At 52.7% G+C, this 16,936-nt stretch overlaps 4 protein-coding genes across 5 annotated transcripts; 2 read left to right on the forward strand and 2 right to left on the reverse strand.

Annotated features, from left to right (window-relative positions):
- Positions 1-255: 255 nt before the first annotated feature.
- HMPREF1120_07437 lies at positions 256-5,006 on the reverse strand. Of its 2 annotated transcripts, none has more exons than XM_009161660.1 (3): positions 4,003-5,006; positions 2,878-3,941; positions 256-2,236 (listed from the first exon to the last, which is right to left on the reverse strand). In XM_009161660.1, exons 2-3 carry the CDS (start codon positions 3,380-3,382, stop codon positions 846-848), a joined length of 1,896 nt encoding a protein of 631 aa, XP_009159908.1. In that variant the 5' UTR covers positions 3,383-3,941; positions 4,003-5,006; the 3' UTR covers positions 256-845. The 2 variants fall into 2 exon arrangements, with proteins under 2 accessions (XP_009159908.1, XP_009159909.1); XM_009161661.1 differs by having other exon boundaries at positions 2,357-3,941.
- A 633-nt stretch (positions 5,007-5,639) lies between these two features.
- Positions 5,640-10,426, reverse strand: HMPREF1120_07438 (ATP adenylyltransferase). Its single transcript, XM_009161662.1, has 3 exons — positions 10,105-10,426; positions 6,568-10,043; positions 5,640-6,506 (listed from the first exon to the last, which is right to left on the reverse strand). Exons 1-2 carry the CDS (start codon positions 10,246-10,248, stop codon positions 9,159-9,161), a joined length of 1,029 nt encoding a protein of 342 aa, XP_009159910.1. The 5' UTR covers positions 10,249-10,426; the 3' UTR covers positions 5,640-6,506; positions 6,568-9,158.
- Positions 10,427-12,870: 2,444 nt separating this feature from the next.
- Positions 12,871-14,026, forward strand: HMPREF1120_07439 (uncharacterized protein; the record flags this gene model as incomplete). Its single annotated transcript, XM_009161663.1, has 2 exons — positions 12,871-13,746; positions 13,802-14,026. The coding sequence occupies 2 exons, from the start codon at positions 12,871-12,873 to the stop codon at positions 14,024-14,026; spliced, it is 1,101 nt and encodes a 366-aa protein (XP_009159911.1).
- Positions 14,027-14,636: 610 nt separating this feature from the next.
- On the forward strand, positions 14,637-16,324 carry HMPREF1120_07440 (MFS transporter, SP family, sugar:H+ symporter; the record flags this gene model as incomplete). Its single annotated transcript, XM_009161664.1, has 3 exons — positions 14,637-14,772; positions 14,820-14,980; positions 15,044-16,324. The coding sequence occupies 3 exons, from the start codon at positions 14,637-14,639 to the stop codon at positions 16,322-16,324; spliced, it is 1,578 nt and encodes a 525-aa protein (XP_009159912.1).
- Positions 16,325-16,936: the final 612 nt, after the last annotated feature.

The following is a 16,936-nucleotide window of genomic DNA, read 5'->3' on the forward strand; positions in this document are numbered from 1 at the left end:
AGTCGCAGGTTGCGATCGTCACTACTGCCGTTGACGTGCCGTATCCACCACCGTAGTGCTAAAGCGGAATATGCTGCAGTTGACGCAATGCTGCACCGTTGTTGGATCTCAGTTCTATCCCACCGCCACCGGCACCCCCCATCCCCATCCCCCGGAGTCGCTCTCACCTTCTGTACCCCTTGATCTCCATCCTCTTTGTGCCAAAAGGCCAACGGCCAAACTGTACAAGCCAGCACAAGACAGGGCGAACAGACATCCATAAATAATGTAGTTTAGAATCTAGTCTGAGAAGCCGCGCCGTCCAGGTACAAACAGTGAGTGAGCCGTCAACCGTGACCAACAACTATTGTCCACATTAAGATGTTCATTATTCGAGCGCACAGCGCTTCATGTACCCCCTGTGTGTGGAGTTCTATCATACATACACAAGCACAGCTTTTTCCTCCATCAAGGAGACCAGTCACTGTCGGGTATCGATCGCTTGCAGTCCTTTCTGAGAGTCCATATCCAAAACCTAGGCACTTTTCCCTCTCGTCCTGGCTCTGCCCGTCTGTTTTCTTCCAAGGGGTGGTCTGGTTCCACAAGTTTCGTTTCCTCCCATCAAGAATTCCGAACTGGGAAGGTATTCAATCTCACATTGCCCAGCTCGTTCCATGACATCGCCTTCCGCTTGATCCAAGACATGATCCATCAATCCATACAGACCCAACGGTAGAAGAGCTGTTCGCCATACGTAACCACCAGCCCAAAACATCCAAAATCAGTCAGCCCTGTTCCCAAAGGCAAACCACGCTAAGCCGACGGCAGACTCAAAAGCAATAGCATCATGAAGAGAGAAGAAAAATTCAAGCCATCAACGCATTCAAGTCAATCGACTGCCCAGCCTCTTCGGCCCGCGACACCCAGGGACCCTTTTCCTCTGGAGAAGCATTATGGAAAGCTTCGGCTCTCTTGAGTGTCTCCACGTCCAGATCGGTGACGTAGCTCTTGCCGTCGGGTAGTGGGATGCGAACCTCGAATTCATTGTGCAGCATCATGTCGTCCTTCCATAGCCGACGGGGGCCGTCATAAATACACAGCACACGCTTCTTCATCCGCATCTTCTCTGCAGGCATGCCCCAGGATGGTGGATAATGCTTTCTCTTCTTGCGGCCCTTGCCGAGAAGAGCAACACCACCTCTTGACCAGGTCATGCCTTTCTTGCTTGCCTTGCTGGACTTGGACACACCGCCGTTGAGAACTGTGCGGCGGGATGTAACCGCAGGCTTGTTGGATTTAATGGCACCCTTACCGGAACGGCGGGTGAATGATGGGTCATCGTCCTCCTCATCGTTGTCGTCGTCGTCTTCATCATCCTCGTCGTCCTCCTCATCCTCAAAAGAGGTCGAGACATCCTCCGCTTTCAACATGTGGCGATCCAAAGTCTCCTGCACATCTGCGTCACCATCGACATTACCCAAATGCTGTGCGTTGATGGCTTCACTAGGTTCCTCCTGCTGCACCACGCGCAAGACACAGTCATCAAGATGCTCATAAAAGTCTTGCGCGTTGTTGAAGGTGGCTGAACAAGTCGAGCATTTGCCGGTGGCATCCGGGCAGTAGCTGGCCAATTTTCGAGTGCTGGAGGTGGGACTACGTTTCCGGCTGTTCGGGGCTGTCTGCTCGACACCGTGCACTGAAGTCAAATGTCGCTTGAAAACGTCGGCGCGGTTGAAGCTCTTCTCGGCGGGAGTGCCAGACCCAGGACAAAATCCGCATACCATGGTACCCTTGTAATGGGTCAAGGTATGTCGGTTCTTGTCATACTTTCGAGCGAAGCCCTTTTGGTTGTACTCACATGTCACGATGGGACATTTCTCGGGCCGTTCAGCCTGATGAGTAAGCATATGTGCTTTCAAATCCTTGAAAACTTTGCCGCAGTCAGGATGTGGGCAACGTCCTTTCTCTCGACCCTCGCCATCGGGTTCGGACGAGGGGCTGGAGTGCGATAGGTTGGAGTCATAAGATACAAGGGACGGCCTTCGGTTCAGGAAGCCGGGTTGTGGGTAGTAGTTGTTGTTGTCAGGGAAAGAGTCGGCGAACTGGTTGGTGCGATAAAATCCATAAGCCTGCGGCGAGGGAGCTGGGGAACCTGACGGCGATATGTTGGAGAACCCTTGCATGCCAGATGGATAGAGTCCTTGCGGACGGAACAATGGATCCGCATAGGATCGCGAAGTTTGGATCAAAGCAGGGTCTGCGACCAGGGTGTCAGTGAGACCAACAACAAAGCAACGTGGATGACGAGACGGGGTAGGCAAGCAGGAAGAGGAGAAGTGAAATTGTGTTCAAGGTGGCCGTCCTGGTAGTTACGAACAGGATGATGCAACCGATGGGACGAAATCATCGCTATTTCGGGCAAAGAAATGCGGTTGAAAGGGAGTGACAGGTGCTTGACCTGGAGTATCACCGGGTCCAATGGACACCATGTGGTTGCAGTTGGGGGAAGGGGGTTCAATGGATGCATTGACGGAGAAGCGATAGGGAAAAAAATATCTTGAACGTGCTTGCAAGGTGTTGTGGGTGATTTCAGGCCTGGTGGCAGGGTGCATATTATTGTGGTCAATAGTGGCAGAGGGGTGCTGGGCCAGTGGGCAGTGGGAGGACAGACCCGGAGAGCCGGAGGGGACGTGATAACTGGGTACAGTGGGTCACCCGGGTTCGGAACGGGCAGGGATGGGCAAACCCTCGGCTAAAGGTGTCCACGTCGCATTCTGACTGGCACGACGGGAGCGCCCAAGTGGAGGCAGTCGTCCAGATCGGGATTGGGAGTGGATTGTGCAATAATAGTCGCTGACGCAGGCGCTGGACAAAGAAGACACAGAGGCGCAGACTTACCCACAAAGCTGCTGTCCACCGACACCTTGTCGTCGAGGTTTCGATCGCTCCCCAGAGACAGCTCGGCCTCCATTGATTCTCCCAGCAAATCCTGCTGGAAGCTTTCTTGATGGACAATGCATGGCATGGCCCCAAGCCCGTATGATGAGCCATGGTCGTATCCATCCTGAGAAGAGAAGGTGTGCAAAGGCTCTGAGTAAGGAGACCCCATGGTGGAGGATGAGGCACTGGCGATTGATGGAATCGAGTCTGATGAGACCAGAGATGGGGGTAATTCACGAATCTGGAACATGTCGTCCTTTGTCGTTTGCATTGGTGCGCTAGGGAACAGGGTCGAGTTCTCGAAGAATGGGTATGGAAGAGGGTGAAAGTTGAGTAGGGGGTCGATCACGTTGTAAGCCTCCATTGTTGAACGAGAAAAAGGCGCTTGCGAACGGATGCCGTTCTCGCTGTCATACACCGATTCCGCAAATCGTTGACGATTCGAATGCTCAAAAGCAAGCATCGTGAGCAGTGGGGTGTACGGCTCAAGTCAAGGGCAAAGCATAAGATGGAAGCAATGCGAGGACTTGAGACGGAATCAAGGACGACGCTGAATATGTCGAGTAATATGTCTGCTCCGGCTGTTGTTTCAACAATGGGAGTGGATGGTCAGGCTGAAAATGCGCAGTGTCAACAACTTTCCTGGCCTTGCGTGGAACGGGTCAGCTGTGACGAGGTGCGTGTTCTAGGTCTGTTGCGACCGCGTCAAGTTTGTCAATGGGAAGGCTCAGGGCCTAGAGCCATACAAGGGGAAGATGAGGCGTATTGGAAACAAAGAGATATCCGGGAGGCTTGCTGAAGATATGTCGATCAATACTGGAAGGGGTAACGGTACCGGCGGCGGAAGGGGGAGGAAGCCGAAGGGACGGGCGGCAGGCCGTTGGGAGTCTTATAACAGAAGGCTCTTGGTAGCGGATGATGTTGATGGTCTTTGATGACACAATGCCGTAGTCGATGTTTGGATAGACTTGCTTACGTGCAAGTGGTGTCCCGAACCTGAAAGTTGATCTCAGGCTGGATGACTGAGGGGGCGAAATCATCAGATATACTCGTCTGGATCAAAGCCAGACGGATGGATCTTACCGAATGGAGCCTGCCCTGTCGCTCAGTGCCAAAGGAGGAGCCCACCACAGCCCTATACTTTTTGGCTCACCAGGGTCTGTGCAATGATACGAGCAGGGGCTCCAGTATGAGATGCAACTGGTCACTGGTGCCAGGGAAGCAGGGGGACGGGTCAACGTAGCGTTTCTTCGGGGTGTAGTGGTGGTGGCTGTATCGTCAAATACCCCGCCCAGTAGGAGAAAGTGTCGATGTGACAGCTAATGCATGTGCTAGTGAAACTAGCTTTCGGGGAGGCCTGAGTCTGAGCCTGAGGGACAAAGACAAGCCAGTCAAGGCGCCAGTTGCGGCGTTAGTCACAACAGTTCCGGTTCTCTCAACAGCAAGTCCGCGGTGCAAGGGCGGTATGATAGTTCAGCAGTTGTCTAGAGGAACATGCCGGAAAAGTTCTCTGGGCTGCCAACGTACGAGTCGATCGAGGTGACTCGTGTCTGGTCGAATATCGCTCGTAGGGGCGTAGAACAATATGCAGTACGAACACACTCTTTCCACAGCGGGGATAAGATGCCAAAGCCACTGTCTCTGTAGATGGCCTGCAATCTGCAGCATGCATTGCCTGGCTATGCAGCAATAGTCCACCATCTTCCTATTGGCACTCCCAATATTCCATTGTGCTATTCATATCGAGACTCTTTTCTGACCACTTTCCCAAGGTAACAGTAGTAGCCGCCGTCGGCAAACTTCAAGCGGCATGACGAAGCATCGGTTAGGTAGGTAGCAATGGTTCTCATGGTGAACCTGAAGTCCCAAAAGCTATCGGCGACCACTTGGCATAGCTGTCAGCAGCCGGGGGTGATCGCATCGTCCCCAGTCGCAGCACCCAGACAGTTGAATCTCGTTTGACACCCGTGGTGCACTGCAGTGGGTGGATGACAGAGGGGCACTCAGGCTGGAGATGCTGGTTTGGGAAGAGTGACTTCGGATGTGACAGGGATCAGGTCACTCTTTGAGTGGTGCGCAGAATGAGAATTGGCACGAATTGCTCCGACTGCCTGTTCGAGCGATCTTCAGCCCGTCGTTTGCTTGGTTTGGTTTATTGGTTCTTTTGCTGCAGCTTGGTTCTTGGGAAAGTTCAAGTTGGACCATCTCCGGGCGGGCTTAGCGCAAATCCAAAGCCGGTTGGCGTGGGCCTAATCGCCGCCAAGTGGCGCACTAGCAGCCGCTAGCAGTGCCTAGCGGTAATACCGTTTCTCTGTAGGCGAAGCCGATGCAATTGGCGCCATCGTGCAGATGCGGTCAGACCAACGCCGGATTCAGGGTACCAAAAACGTGGACAACCCAACAAGCGGCTGTCATTGGCAGCCGAGCTTCGGAGCGGCCAGGATGGAGGCACAAGCCACTGTCTGGTCTGATTCTATTGGTCATTGAACGCCTGAGCCACGTATGGGCGGAGTCTGCCACTATTTTTTGACCGCCTTTGTGGGCCAGAGTGAGGCTGTGGCCTGTCACTCGCTATGGGCCCTGCGAGCCATACTTTGCCCGGGATAGCGGTCATCATCTTATGATGCACACAGTCGTAGTGACTGAGCCCGTCACTGGCAATGATGTTACCTTCGCTATCGCTTGACGACATGATGAGGTCAATTGGGGCTCAAGGAGACTTCGCCAGGATTACTGCTCACCGCTGCAGACCCAGGAACGTTGCAGAAACCACCGAATTTCAATTGTCTGGCTCGGCTCCAGAGGGACTGTAAGATTTGAGGACTGGACTGCACTACCACTTACTTTCCCTCTCGTTTATTATTGCATGTGCTCTTCTTCATTTATCCGTGCCCAAGACATGAAGCAGAACCGTTCCCCTTCACTCTTCAGTTGATTAGCACTGCAGGCTGACATGACATGGCATGAGTTGACTTAGTCACTACTAGCCATTGACTTTGGCGACCTGCCAGTGGTTGCGTCGTGGTGGCATGTGCCTCTCGGTTAGATATTCACGGCCCGTCTGACATTTCCAGCGACACGCCTCGGTACTCACCGTGACAAGTGGCCCATCATGCCCCAGTGGAAAGGGTATCCATCAGGTCCATGCACTCGCACAAGGGACCGGTGTTCCGAGAGTCCACGACAGGAAAAACAATCACAGCACAAGTCATTCGAAAGCTGCGGTGGCTGCCAAAAAGCTTTCAAGAAGTTGTTGTAGTTTGGTAGGGGCTTGCTGGCGTGGGATCCGAATAACTTGAAAAGGGGTTAGCATGTTGTTGTCTCCTCCCAGCTCCTGCTCCTCCTATTGGCAGCTCCTCATTCTCGTAAACTCTGCTGCCAAAAGGACATTGCCTGTTGGTAGCGGACCAGGTCGCGGCCGTAACTGGACGACCCCTGGTCACTTATCGACTCTAGTAGTCAGCAGCTTGACGCCCTCTTTCGATTGCTGGTACCATGTGAGCAATGGGGGGTTTCATTGCCCCGTAGTGCCTATTCCTGCACAAGCGACTCCCCTTGTGCCTCTCATCCGTCATAAGTCGCCTATCCTATCGCCTTTGAGTTAGACCATTCCAGACTTTTGTCTTTAGCAGGGCTAAGCGTGCTTACTGTACGAACGACCCCTCACCAACCCTCCCAGGCCTCCCCAGAACTGTACCGCAAACACACATGCAACCTTTTTTCCATCGCAGCAAGATTGTTACCGACCCAGTTTTTCGTTCCAATCGTCTGAGGTGTTGTGCTGCATACTGATTTAACCCTTGATCTCCGGCTAGCCTTCTTCATCGTAACAGTGGTAATTACATCTCCTCGGATATCCGTAAGCAGGCCTGAGCCTCATTGTAAGGCTGCAGAGGAATCAGCATTTGGGGTCCCCGAGTATGGCGCGTGCAACCGATCGCCATCAAGCCCAGTTTTTCTGCGAGGCCTTGGGAAACAATCAACTGCCTCTCACATGAGATGCCCCAATATACTGGTCCCCTGTGCTCATTTGAGAAAGCCTAGTGCAGGAGCATGTCTGTTGTCGGTCTGGAGGTAGTCGAGCATGTGAGCTTGTTGCTTTTTCTTGGTATCACAAGTTGTATACAGCTAGGGTCTCCTAGCCCTGCTTGCCAGACCCATGGTGGTCCGTACCACAGGGTTGGGCTATGCATCTGATGGTTTTTCTCCCTTCTGGCAGCGGTCTGGTGCTGGTCGATCCTGCGGCGGGATTTGCCATATAGCAAGGAACCCCTCCCAGACCGCTCAACTTCTGCCCCTGCACCGTTTCTCTCCCGGCATGCACCCTTGCCAGCGGGCGACCAAGTGATCAAATTTCAGGACCATGCAGCGGTGTCCGTGCAGCCTCAGGTCTAGATGGAGGAACATCGTGCCAACCAAAGGCATTGCTAAAGACCTCTCTGCTCCAGTCTAGTTTAACTTAGGTCACTATAACCCAACGCGCTGTGCATGCATAGGGCCAATGGACAGAAACAACTGGTACATAACGTTTGGTACTCAATGGTGTTCTCGGAGATGTATGTGCTGGTCCACTATGGCGTTGCTCATGACTTTTCCCTTGTTTACAGGAGAAGGCCTAGACCGACCCGACGGCCGGGATGGAGGGTTGAAGCTTGTGAGCTGCGGCATCAACAGGGGCTTTACTAAGGACTGTTGCGTAAACGGCCAAGGAAGGGACATTTTGGGTACCGGTAACGAGCTGGGCGTTTTGGGCGCATACTAAAAGGATACACGCGGCCAGGTAGCGAGAGCGCCGCGCCCGACACCCACATGGGCATGACGGAAGGGGGTCGAGAGGGATTGAAACGGGGGCAGGGCGACACGGTCGAGATTGCCCGCCTGCAGAGTTCCCTTGGGATGGTACTGTAAAACTCCCCGGCCACTGCCATCAGCCTCGTCGGGTCATTTCTGTGCTTGTAAAAAGGGAAGCCCCTCAACCTTCCTGTTTCTTCTGTCTCGTATCCCGTCACTAACCTCTCTGGGCTTCTTGAAATGCGGCCATGCCGGATTGAGAGCTGTGGCTTGCGTTTTAAGCGAGAGTTCGAAGTCTGGACTCTGCCATCTCCGCCCGCTTCTCAACCTTGAACTGAATCGGGCGCCATTGCTGCCCTGGCCTCCCTCAACCGGCCGCCTGGCATCGTTGCGTGTCTGACTGCCCTGCAGTGCTTCAGCCATCGATACCGGAGATGCCTGTAGCCAGCTCGACGGTTCGCTAGTAGCGATTGCCGCCAATTACAAGCAGCGTATTTACTCTTAAGGACCCTGCCCAACCTAGCGGAAGCGGGATGTTGGAGTGCTGCTTTCCCAATGCGCTGGTACTCACGATTCTCGCCAACGAGTGCTACAGTGTACGAGCAACAAGGGCCCGCCCATTGGTTCTGGTCGACATCTCCCACGGCGTTTGGGTCGCTTGCGATGCTCTTTGCATCCACCTGATGTGTCTTGACCTGGACAGCTGTGCATTTACGAACCGGTCAATGCTGGTCGTGCTGGGAGTTTTTATGGTGCTCTCCTCGGGTAATCGCCCTTGACGAGACACACACCAGCGCCTTTACTAACTCGTTTCGTTCGTCAAGTCCAACTCCCAGTGACGACTGCATATGCGTGCAGTGCTTGGCGCTACTGCAACGATTCAAAATTTGACAACGCGAAGCTTTCGTCAAGCGGACTTTCAGCAGTAGAGAGTCGCGCGGCAGCATGTCGAGGTCGCTAACGCAAACCTTGTCCACCACCAAAGTTATCTGACGTCAACCCCCTCTGATGTACCAGAACGTTTTGTCCTTTGGCGTAGAATACTATGGTCATCGTCCAGGCTCGGGTCATAACACCTCCAAAGACCGTTCAGTTGTACTGAGCTGTACTTTTGAAAGCAATACGTAGCATTTTCGAGCGAACCGTGGAACGCTCTCATTGGCATTGTCGGATCTTTCAGCCCGCCACAACGGCTTATTTGCTGGGGGAGTGAACTTCAGCGGGTGTAGAGTGAGCAGGCCAAGCCCATTTCCCGCGCTGGGCTGAGTGGCCACAGAGTCTGTAACATCACATCTGTCCAGGAAATCTGTCGCTGGGGGTGCAACCTTGCAGCTGCAGAACATCGTGCTCACTCTCGTTACAGGTAACTGTGATCCAGGCTTCTGACCTGATGGCTGTCGATGCAGAGTTGGGCCTATCTCGTCGGAAAGTCGAAACCACTGAAGGGTCTACCATGAAATGGGCGTAAAACCAATAGTGGTAAGCATGCCGTCCAAGATTGAGTGATCTTGCTGGAGAATGTCCCATTCCGCTTCAAATTTCACCATCAAAGTACCACCAAGTATTGTGCCATTTGGGGCGACAGAGCTGGCAGGTCCAGCCCCAGGGATGGCAACGGACTCTCTTCTTCTCGGGCAAATGGCCATTCTCTCAGTGGTCATTGCTAGGTTGTAACTGAACACTGCCAGACCGTCTCTTTCAACTTCGATATCTTGTTCGAGAGACTTTCCTGGAAGCAGTGCAGCAGACAGTGCAGCCTTCAGCAGCAACATGTACTTGGAGTGCAAGCTTGCCGAGGATGGCGTTCCCTCAAGCGGAGTCGAGAAATGCAAAAAGGGTAGCGAAGGGTCTCGGAAGAGAGGTAATGTAGGATGCGCAGGCTTCGTCATGCGGTCCAGGAGCAAATCCCAGCCAGGAGCTTGTGGACTTGACATATCCTCCACAGGAAGAAACTGAAGGTGGCGATGCGGTTGACTTGCGCCGCTATGCTCTCCAGAGTTGAAAAAGGCAAACAGACGCGAGGGTGCCTGTTCCTGATTCTGGTCCTTCCACGCCCGTAGACAGGCGTAGGTTAGCCCGATGTCGTCTTCTTCCAGGAGAGCGGTCTGTGGTTTGTTTGCCTTGGTGGCAATGATGAAATGGTTAGGAATAACGGGAAACTTGTTCAAAACCAGTATATGAGACGCGTTGCCGCCAGGGATATTGGCAACCAGCAATTCTTCGGCTGGATCAGCAAAGGGATCAAATCTTGATTTGGAGGACTCCTTCGAGCTGGCGTCGCCTTTATCCTCTTTGGTCTTTTTGGCCAGCGCTGGACAATATCTTAATTGAAACTTGATGCGTGTAAGTCAATCTAATGCGAGGATTGCGAAAAACAAGAGCAAAGGCACTTACAGGGGCTGCCCCTTGACTTCGAAGTAGCGCCACTCTGGTTTCTGAGAACTGCACGTTATTGTGTTTGCAGGCAGTGCTAAACTTGTCGACAACGAGCTTCCGCAGAGGCTTTGAAAGACCCAGCATGGTGTCGGCTTCGGGCATTTCGTAGCCTTTTGACGGGGCAACTTTGGCTCAAATCACCAATAGCTCTTGTAGTAGACGAGGTACTCAGGCAACCATATAGAGCGGGTGGGATGAATCATGAAATGAACGATCACCCACCAGGAAGAAGACTCTCATGCACTGGTTACGATCGAGCAGACAAGCCGTGGCTGCGGTGGTTATGCTTTTTGTATATATTGATTATTGAGCTCGAAGCGGAAGTTCGACCTCCGGATAAAAATTATCCCGGTCTATTTTGGGTTTAGCGGCGACATGCCTTGGCGGAACCTGAAGTCCAAAGTCGACAACGTGAACCCGTACCGTAGGTACCTACAGGTATTATGTAGTTGAACTTGGACACTATGTCGAGCTTCAGCTCTAGCTGCAACTGAAAGAGGGACGCGACTCGAACGTCGACTGCCTACTCGACCTTGTCTGCAGCTGAATTGCTGCTTCGACAACTAGGGGTGACCTCCTACTGGTGTCCCCAGACTCACTACAAATGCTTCTAGTCTCTTCGACGAGGCTGCCCGGTACCTCGCTAAGGTACTGTTTCTGGCATTGTTAGAAGGCAATGCTATCACGCTCTGCCACCGCTCGAACGATTCATGTTACCTCTTGTTCAACTGAGCTGGGGCTGTCCCCTCCGTGTGACAATCGATGACACCTCAGCCGGTGTCCTTTGCTCTCCACCCGGAATACTGACGGGCCACTATGATGTCCCTTGGCTGTGTTGACGTTTGCTGGATCTCAGTTATAAGGGGGAGGCTGAAAGAGAGCGTCGGGTTTTCTGGTTGCGCAACTTGTCGCGAATGCGACACATCGCACGTTGGCCACGTTTTATGGCCCTGTCGAACCATACTGGAGGGTTTGGATAACCTGTCAGAATCTCGACCAAGAAATCTCAAATGGCAACCCGTCTCCGTCCCGCTGCATTAGTCCAGCCTATGAGCTCCGCAGTCCTGGCCCTTCAGTATCAAAAGATGTGAGAGCCTGCCCTGCGACCGACTACTTACTTCCTGAATTACATGTCCAATACAGGCCCTGCAGCATTTCCTAACCATTGCAAGCGCGCAGTTGGTTGTTTGCTCAGGCATTGAAGCCAAAGAGCGCTCCGGGACAGTAGGAAAGAAAAGCATACCAGATTGTCGCATGGATATGAGATTGCAACCAGCGATCGCGTTACAGTCACACAATGTACCTGATGTTTGCTAACATTCTTGCCAGGCGTTCCGTGCGGCATGTCGTCGGCTCAGCGCCTCATTGGGACGAAAGGCCTACATCTGTGCACCCTCCGATCACGCTTATCCTGTGTAGCTCACAGGGATTGATATCTCTGCGGCTGCTCTTTCGGATTCAATTCGAAGCACTGAGATACAACGGGTTGAGCACCCTCAGAGCTACCTGTTATGTTTTCCGTCCTTACAGTTTTGGCAGCTAGAACGAGTACTTCGAAGCACTGCCACCTCGGGACCGTCTTGGTGTTCAAGCGTTTGTTCAAACAAGCAGCTTCGGTGTCCATCATGTGCTGCTCCCTATTTTTGGACTTTCGGGAAGCACTTGGGACTGGGATGAAGACAGTTGGTCAGTCGCAGGTAAATTGTTTGAAGCGTGCCTTGAGCTCGTCCGAACGGAAGGGCCACTCATGCGATCATTTCTTTTTTTCCGATGAATTTCTCGGCTCATTGACCCAGCTATTGCAGGGCAAGGTGCCACAGCTTCTTCTATTCGATGTCCCGCAGAGGCTCTCACATGATGACGCACCAATGCATCAAAAGCTCGGCCCAAAAAAGCTGGTCAGCTCTCCTCAAGTATGGTGTGCCGGTCAGTGTGCACTTTCAGAACAGGCGCATCCGGCCTTCTCTTTGGAATTCCGCATTTGCTATAGAAGCCGCGGCATGCCTTTGTTTGCAAAAGCGAACAGAGTAGACTCGTTTATGAGTGACCAGGCAGGACAGCTGATTGTACCGGCCAATGACTCGGAATGAAAACGCAGGGTGCGCGCTCAAGCAATCGTGACCTCGATGTGCAAGTCATTCATGGCCCCAATATGGTCACCTTTAAGGGGCAATATCTTCTTGTGAGGCTGACGCAGGAAATATGTCAGGGACAAAGTATGACTGCCAGTATTCTGGAACTGACAACGGTGAAAATGCACAGCGCTGCGAACAGAGTCATTGCGGTTCATGTCACAGATTTGCACCGGCTTCCCCGAACACCTTCACTGTTGCTGCAACTCGACACTACCCAGTGGCAGCTGACACAGAGTACTCCTATCACTCTCTTACTGCGCGCTATTTGGTATCGCATACGACGTCCAACGGCAATTCTTTCTATCCTGACCCCCAAAAGCCAACGACGATCGTCTCACCTACAATGCATCCACCACTGTATCAGAACCATGATTCGTCTGCCGAACAGTACACTGGACAGCCAGCTTGGTATCAGTCCCTCAATGCCGAATGCGCTTTTCCAGAAAGTGGAGGCAATGGCTCAAGTCTACCACATCATATGAGGGGCAGAAACACAGCGCCTTTTGAGCCAGTATCATTTTCAGGTGCGCTGTCCGTTCCCTCCCAGAAGGACATACCCCCGTACCAGTCTTATGAGAGGAGTCGTACAATGCTGCCGGCACCTACAGTACAGAAACAGGATTTGCCAGCATCGCCATTGCCAGTCTCTTATCTTGGAATTAACAATGGAAGTATTCCCTCCCTTGCCACGAGCAACGTCAACCCATGGATCACGCCAGACCCTCAATGCCAGGATGTATTCAACTACGGTGTGATGCCAGAAGATGCCAACAACCCAGCATTTGATGTGTTTAGACCCGATGGGGATGCCCTTTTCGACACCGTGACCTCGCCAAATACCTTCCTGGCACCTGCCACGCCCTCCTGGACTGGACAATCACCTTGGACGGTTGGTCATAACGCGGCAGGCATATCCGGAGCACCAGAACTGTCCTCTGCCGACTTTCTGTCGCCCACCCTCAGTTGTGACTTCGATCTATTCGAGCTGGGGACTGACTGTATCGCTCCCGAGCAAATCAGCATCAACACCGCGTTGTCATCATACCCACCTCCCCCTGACGGGACGATACTCATGACAGGACCGCCAGAACTCTCGATGAATCCTCTTTTCCCAACCAATAACCCCTATCTGCGAACCGGGCCTCTGATGGAGGAAACACACTCGTATGTTGACCTAGAAAGATGCCGGTCGTTAGGCCTGTGGGACACAGAAGCACAGGGAAGAGCCGTACGCAGCTCCTCGGCAACGTCCACTGGCAAGAGGCCACTCCTGACAAGAAATGCTATCAGAGACACCTCCAAAGACGAGTACTTGGTGCGGTGCAAAGAACAAGGAATGTCATACAAGCAGATCAAAGAGTCTGGCGGTTTCGACGAGGCTGAATCGACTCTGCGTGGTCGTTACAGAGCCTTGACGAAGCCGAGGGAAGCGAGATTGAGGAAGCCGGAATGGGGCCCGCGAGAGGTGAGTCTTCTCCCAACACCTTGGCGAATGATGCGCTAACTGACTGCATTTGTAGGTTGATTTACTTCTTGAGGGCGTTGCTCATTGCTCCAAGTCGACCACGGGTAACCCACTTTTGGAGTTCGGTTCCGATGCCGTGGCCATAGGCCAGTTTGCGAATAAGGTACCTTGGAAGCAGGTTGCCGAGTACATGGAGAGTAAAGGGTCCTACAGATACGGCAATGCAACCGTCAAGAAAAAATACCTTGAAGTCATCAAAGGACGTTCTATTTCGTTCTAAGCAGGCCGAAAACACCCTTATCAGCAGCATTATTGGCAGAGAGGTCGCCACGTTCGCGTTCCTAATGCGACATCAACATGCAGAAGACGACTTGGGCTAATCGAAATCAGGTCCACAAGGTGCATATATGCTGGGCTACTTTCAGAGTCCACCGCTTGGCGTATGAGTTTTATGCCCGTCGAGAGAGGCGTTTGCGAGCTGTTGATGGATGCGCGTCTTTATGCAGCCCCACGTCTTTCTGACTCGATCCATTCTGAGTCAACCACGCTAGGAAGACGACTTTTGCCGAGGGCTCAACCGATTCCTCGGGCATAACACGCCCCCTTCTTCAGATATCACACTCTACCCCGGATCCGTAATGCGAGACATTGGATGTCACCGGGTCCGGGGTAAGGAAACAAGCCTCTGCGGAGTCGGTTAGGCGCTGTCAGGGTGACCCCATATCCTGGAGAGGCTGACCATGACTGAACAGCCATCCTTCGCTGAATTGATCAAACTACAATGTATTTAAGACGCGAGTCTCCCCATCCTGCTGTTGGCCATTTCTGAGCCTTCACTGTCTGCATTGCTTGCCCAGGTCTCTGAGATATTTTAACACAGCCATCGCAGCATGGGTCGTCATGATGCCGAGGAAGGTCTTCTACGGAGACAAAAGCTGAATGTGCATACTTGTGCTGTGCTCGTTGTTCTTGGGTTCGGCTCCCTGACGTATGGTTATACTGCCTCCATCATCGGCACAACTCTAGGTGGCTATCTCTGACAAGTCTAAATGAACTGGCTCTGACTGGTACAGGCCAACCGTCCTTCATCAAATACTTCGACCTCGACACTCGATCCAATGCCACCGACCTCATGTCCACCATGAATGGCCTTTTCCAGGCTGGTGGTGTGATTGGCACATTATGTCTCCCTAAAGTGGCAGACAAGTACGGTAGGCGGTGGGCATGTGCTGTGGTAAGTTGATGAATCTACGCCGACCGCTCTCAATTCCCTCAATCTGCTCACACGGGAAGCCAGTCTGCGCTCCTCGCGGTCATATCTGGTGCTATAATGGCGGGAAGTGTCAATGTTGGGATGTTCATTGCTTTTCGCTTCGTTGCCGGTGCCAGTGCGTTCATGATTCTGGCAGCGGTGCCAATCCTGATGAACGAAATTGTGCCGGTCCACATGCGGGGTGCTTTGGTGGATGTTCATGGGTTCATGCTGGTAACAGGCTACACCATTCAGGGTTGGGTTGGGTTCGGGTTCTACTTCTGGCAAGGCAGCACCAACAGCTGGCGGCCGCCTGTGGCCATACAGTGCTTCTTCCCTATCTGTCTATTGATCGGACTCTTGTTCGTTCCAGAGTCGCCCCGATGGCTCGTCATGCAAGGGAGAGAAGCCGAGGCGGAAGCGGTTCTCTTTAAACTACATGCGAACGCCGGCGATCCGGACAACGATGCTGCCAAGGCCGAATTCTACCAGATTCAACAGCAGATTGCGATAGACCGAACTCTGGGCAACAGCTGGGCTCATGTCTGGAGGAAACCATCATACCGAAAGCGAGCTTTCCTGGCACTCGCCACCACAGCAATCATTCAGTGCTCGGGTGTGCTGGTGATCAACAACTACGGACCTTCGCTCTACAAGCAGCTAAACTTCTCGCCCGTCAAACAGCTTCTCTATCCGGCGGCCTGGCTCACATTTGCTGCGGGTCTCAACGCCGTGGCGATGCTGCTGGTCGATCGGTTCCCTCGAAACAAGTACATGGCATTTGGAGTTTTGGGCTGCATGGCAGCGCTGATCGTCGAGGCGGCCCTTGTGGCCAATTTCGTGCCATCCGACAACCATTCGGCTCTTCAAGCCGCAGTCGCCATGTTTTTCGTTTTCCAGATCTTTTATTCACTTTGTCTGGACGGCACTCAATTCTCCTACCTTGGTGAGGTCTTTCCTACTCACCTTCGCGCCAAGGGTGTCTGTCTGGGGGTGTCTATGATTTCGTTCATGAACATCATCTGGCTTCAAAGTGCTCCCACCGCCTTTGAAAACATTGGCTGGAAATTCTACCTTGCTTTTATCATTCCAGGCACGATCGGAGCCATCGCCATGTGGATCTGGTTCCCGGACACCAATGGTTTGCCGCTGGAGGAGGTCGCTGCCATTTTCGGTGATGCCGATGAAGTGGCCATCTATCAGAGAGACCTTGAGGTCGATCTGGTCACTCGTACTATTGTCGACCACCACCGCGCAGGGCCTAAGGAGACTGGTGTTGCTGCAACTCATATTGAGACCGGGTCAGGTGGGAGCGAGAAGCGATGAGTCAACAGTGACGAGTGATAAATAATGATTGAAGGTGCAACACAAGTACAGTCATATGGTGTAGCCGGGCTGGAAGTGACGAAGCTCATCTCGGACAATGAATGCCAGTGTGCAAACAGCAGTCTAGAAATCTTGTTTGGAAGGGACTCTGACAGTATATGCAGACGTTTGATAGTCAACAATGTTACTGCCCCTGGTTGACCCGAGTAGTGTGACACTGCGTGTTTCATTGAAATCCATGATTCCCTGGACTTGAGCCGCCGATAAGCCATGTGTTACCGTCTTCGACGTTTGCATCTGTGAAGACTCATGGTCTTGTATGTGGTTAGGTAATCTCCCAGTCGCTATTATAGACGGTGAATATTCTGCTAACACCACTTTCCCTGCGTGATATGAGGATACCTCACGTCATCGCAGACTCAATAAATCGGTGGCTCGACAATGAATGAGGTTGTGTGTGGAATTGCTTTGCTTTGCCATCACTCGGTGCTGTGTCGGCCGCCGATTCGGACCGAGGTCCTCAAATCTCAGCCTTACGTGGTTGTTTCCCACCTCCACGGCACCAAGAGGAATGGTCACCGATTGCTTTAGTATTACGGAGTACAGAAATAT

Source organism: Exophiala dermatitidis (genome assembly GCF_000230625.1).
Source record: "Exophiala dermatitidis NIH/UT8656 unplaced genomic scaffold supercont1.6, whole genome shotgun sequence".
NCBI lineage: Eukaryota > Fungi > Ascomycota > Eurotiomycetes > Chaetothyriales > Herpotrichiellaceae > Exophiala > Exophiala dermatitidis.

What these genes read in the sequence shown, in the direction of transcription:
- HMPREF1120_07437 (XM_009161660.1), bottom strand. Translation starts at nt 3,382, where the DNA reads ATGCTTGCTTTTGAGCATTCGAATCGTCAACGATTTGCGGAATCGGTG. An exon ending in GGTGGACAGCAGCTTTGTGG is followed by an intron (nt 2,237 to 2,877) that starts GTAAGTCTGCGC and finishes CCCTGGTCGCAG; the next exon opens with ACCCTGCTTTGATCCAAACT.
- HMPREF1120_07438 (XM_009161662.1), bottom strand. Translation starts at nt 10,248, where the DNA reads ATGCCCGAAGCCGACACCATGCTGGGTCTTTCAAAGCCTCTGCGGAAG. An exon ending in GAAGTCAAGGGGCAGCCCCT is followed by an intron (nt 10,044 to 10,104) that starts GTAAGTGCCTTT and finishes ACACGCATCAAG; the next exon opens with TTTCAATTAAGATATTGTCC.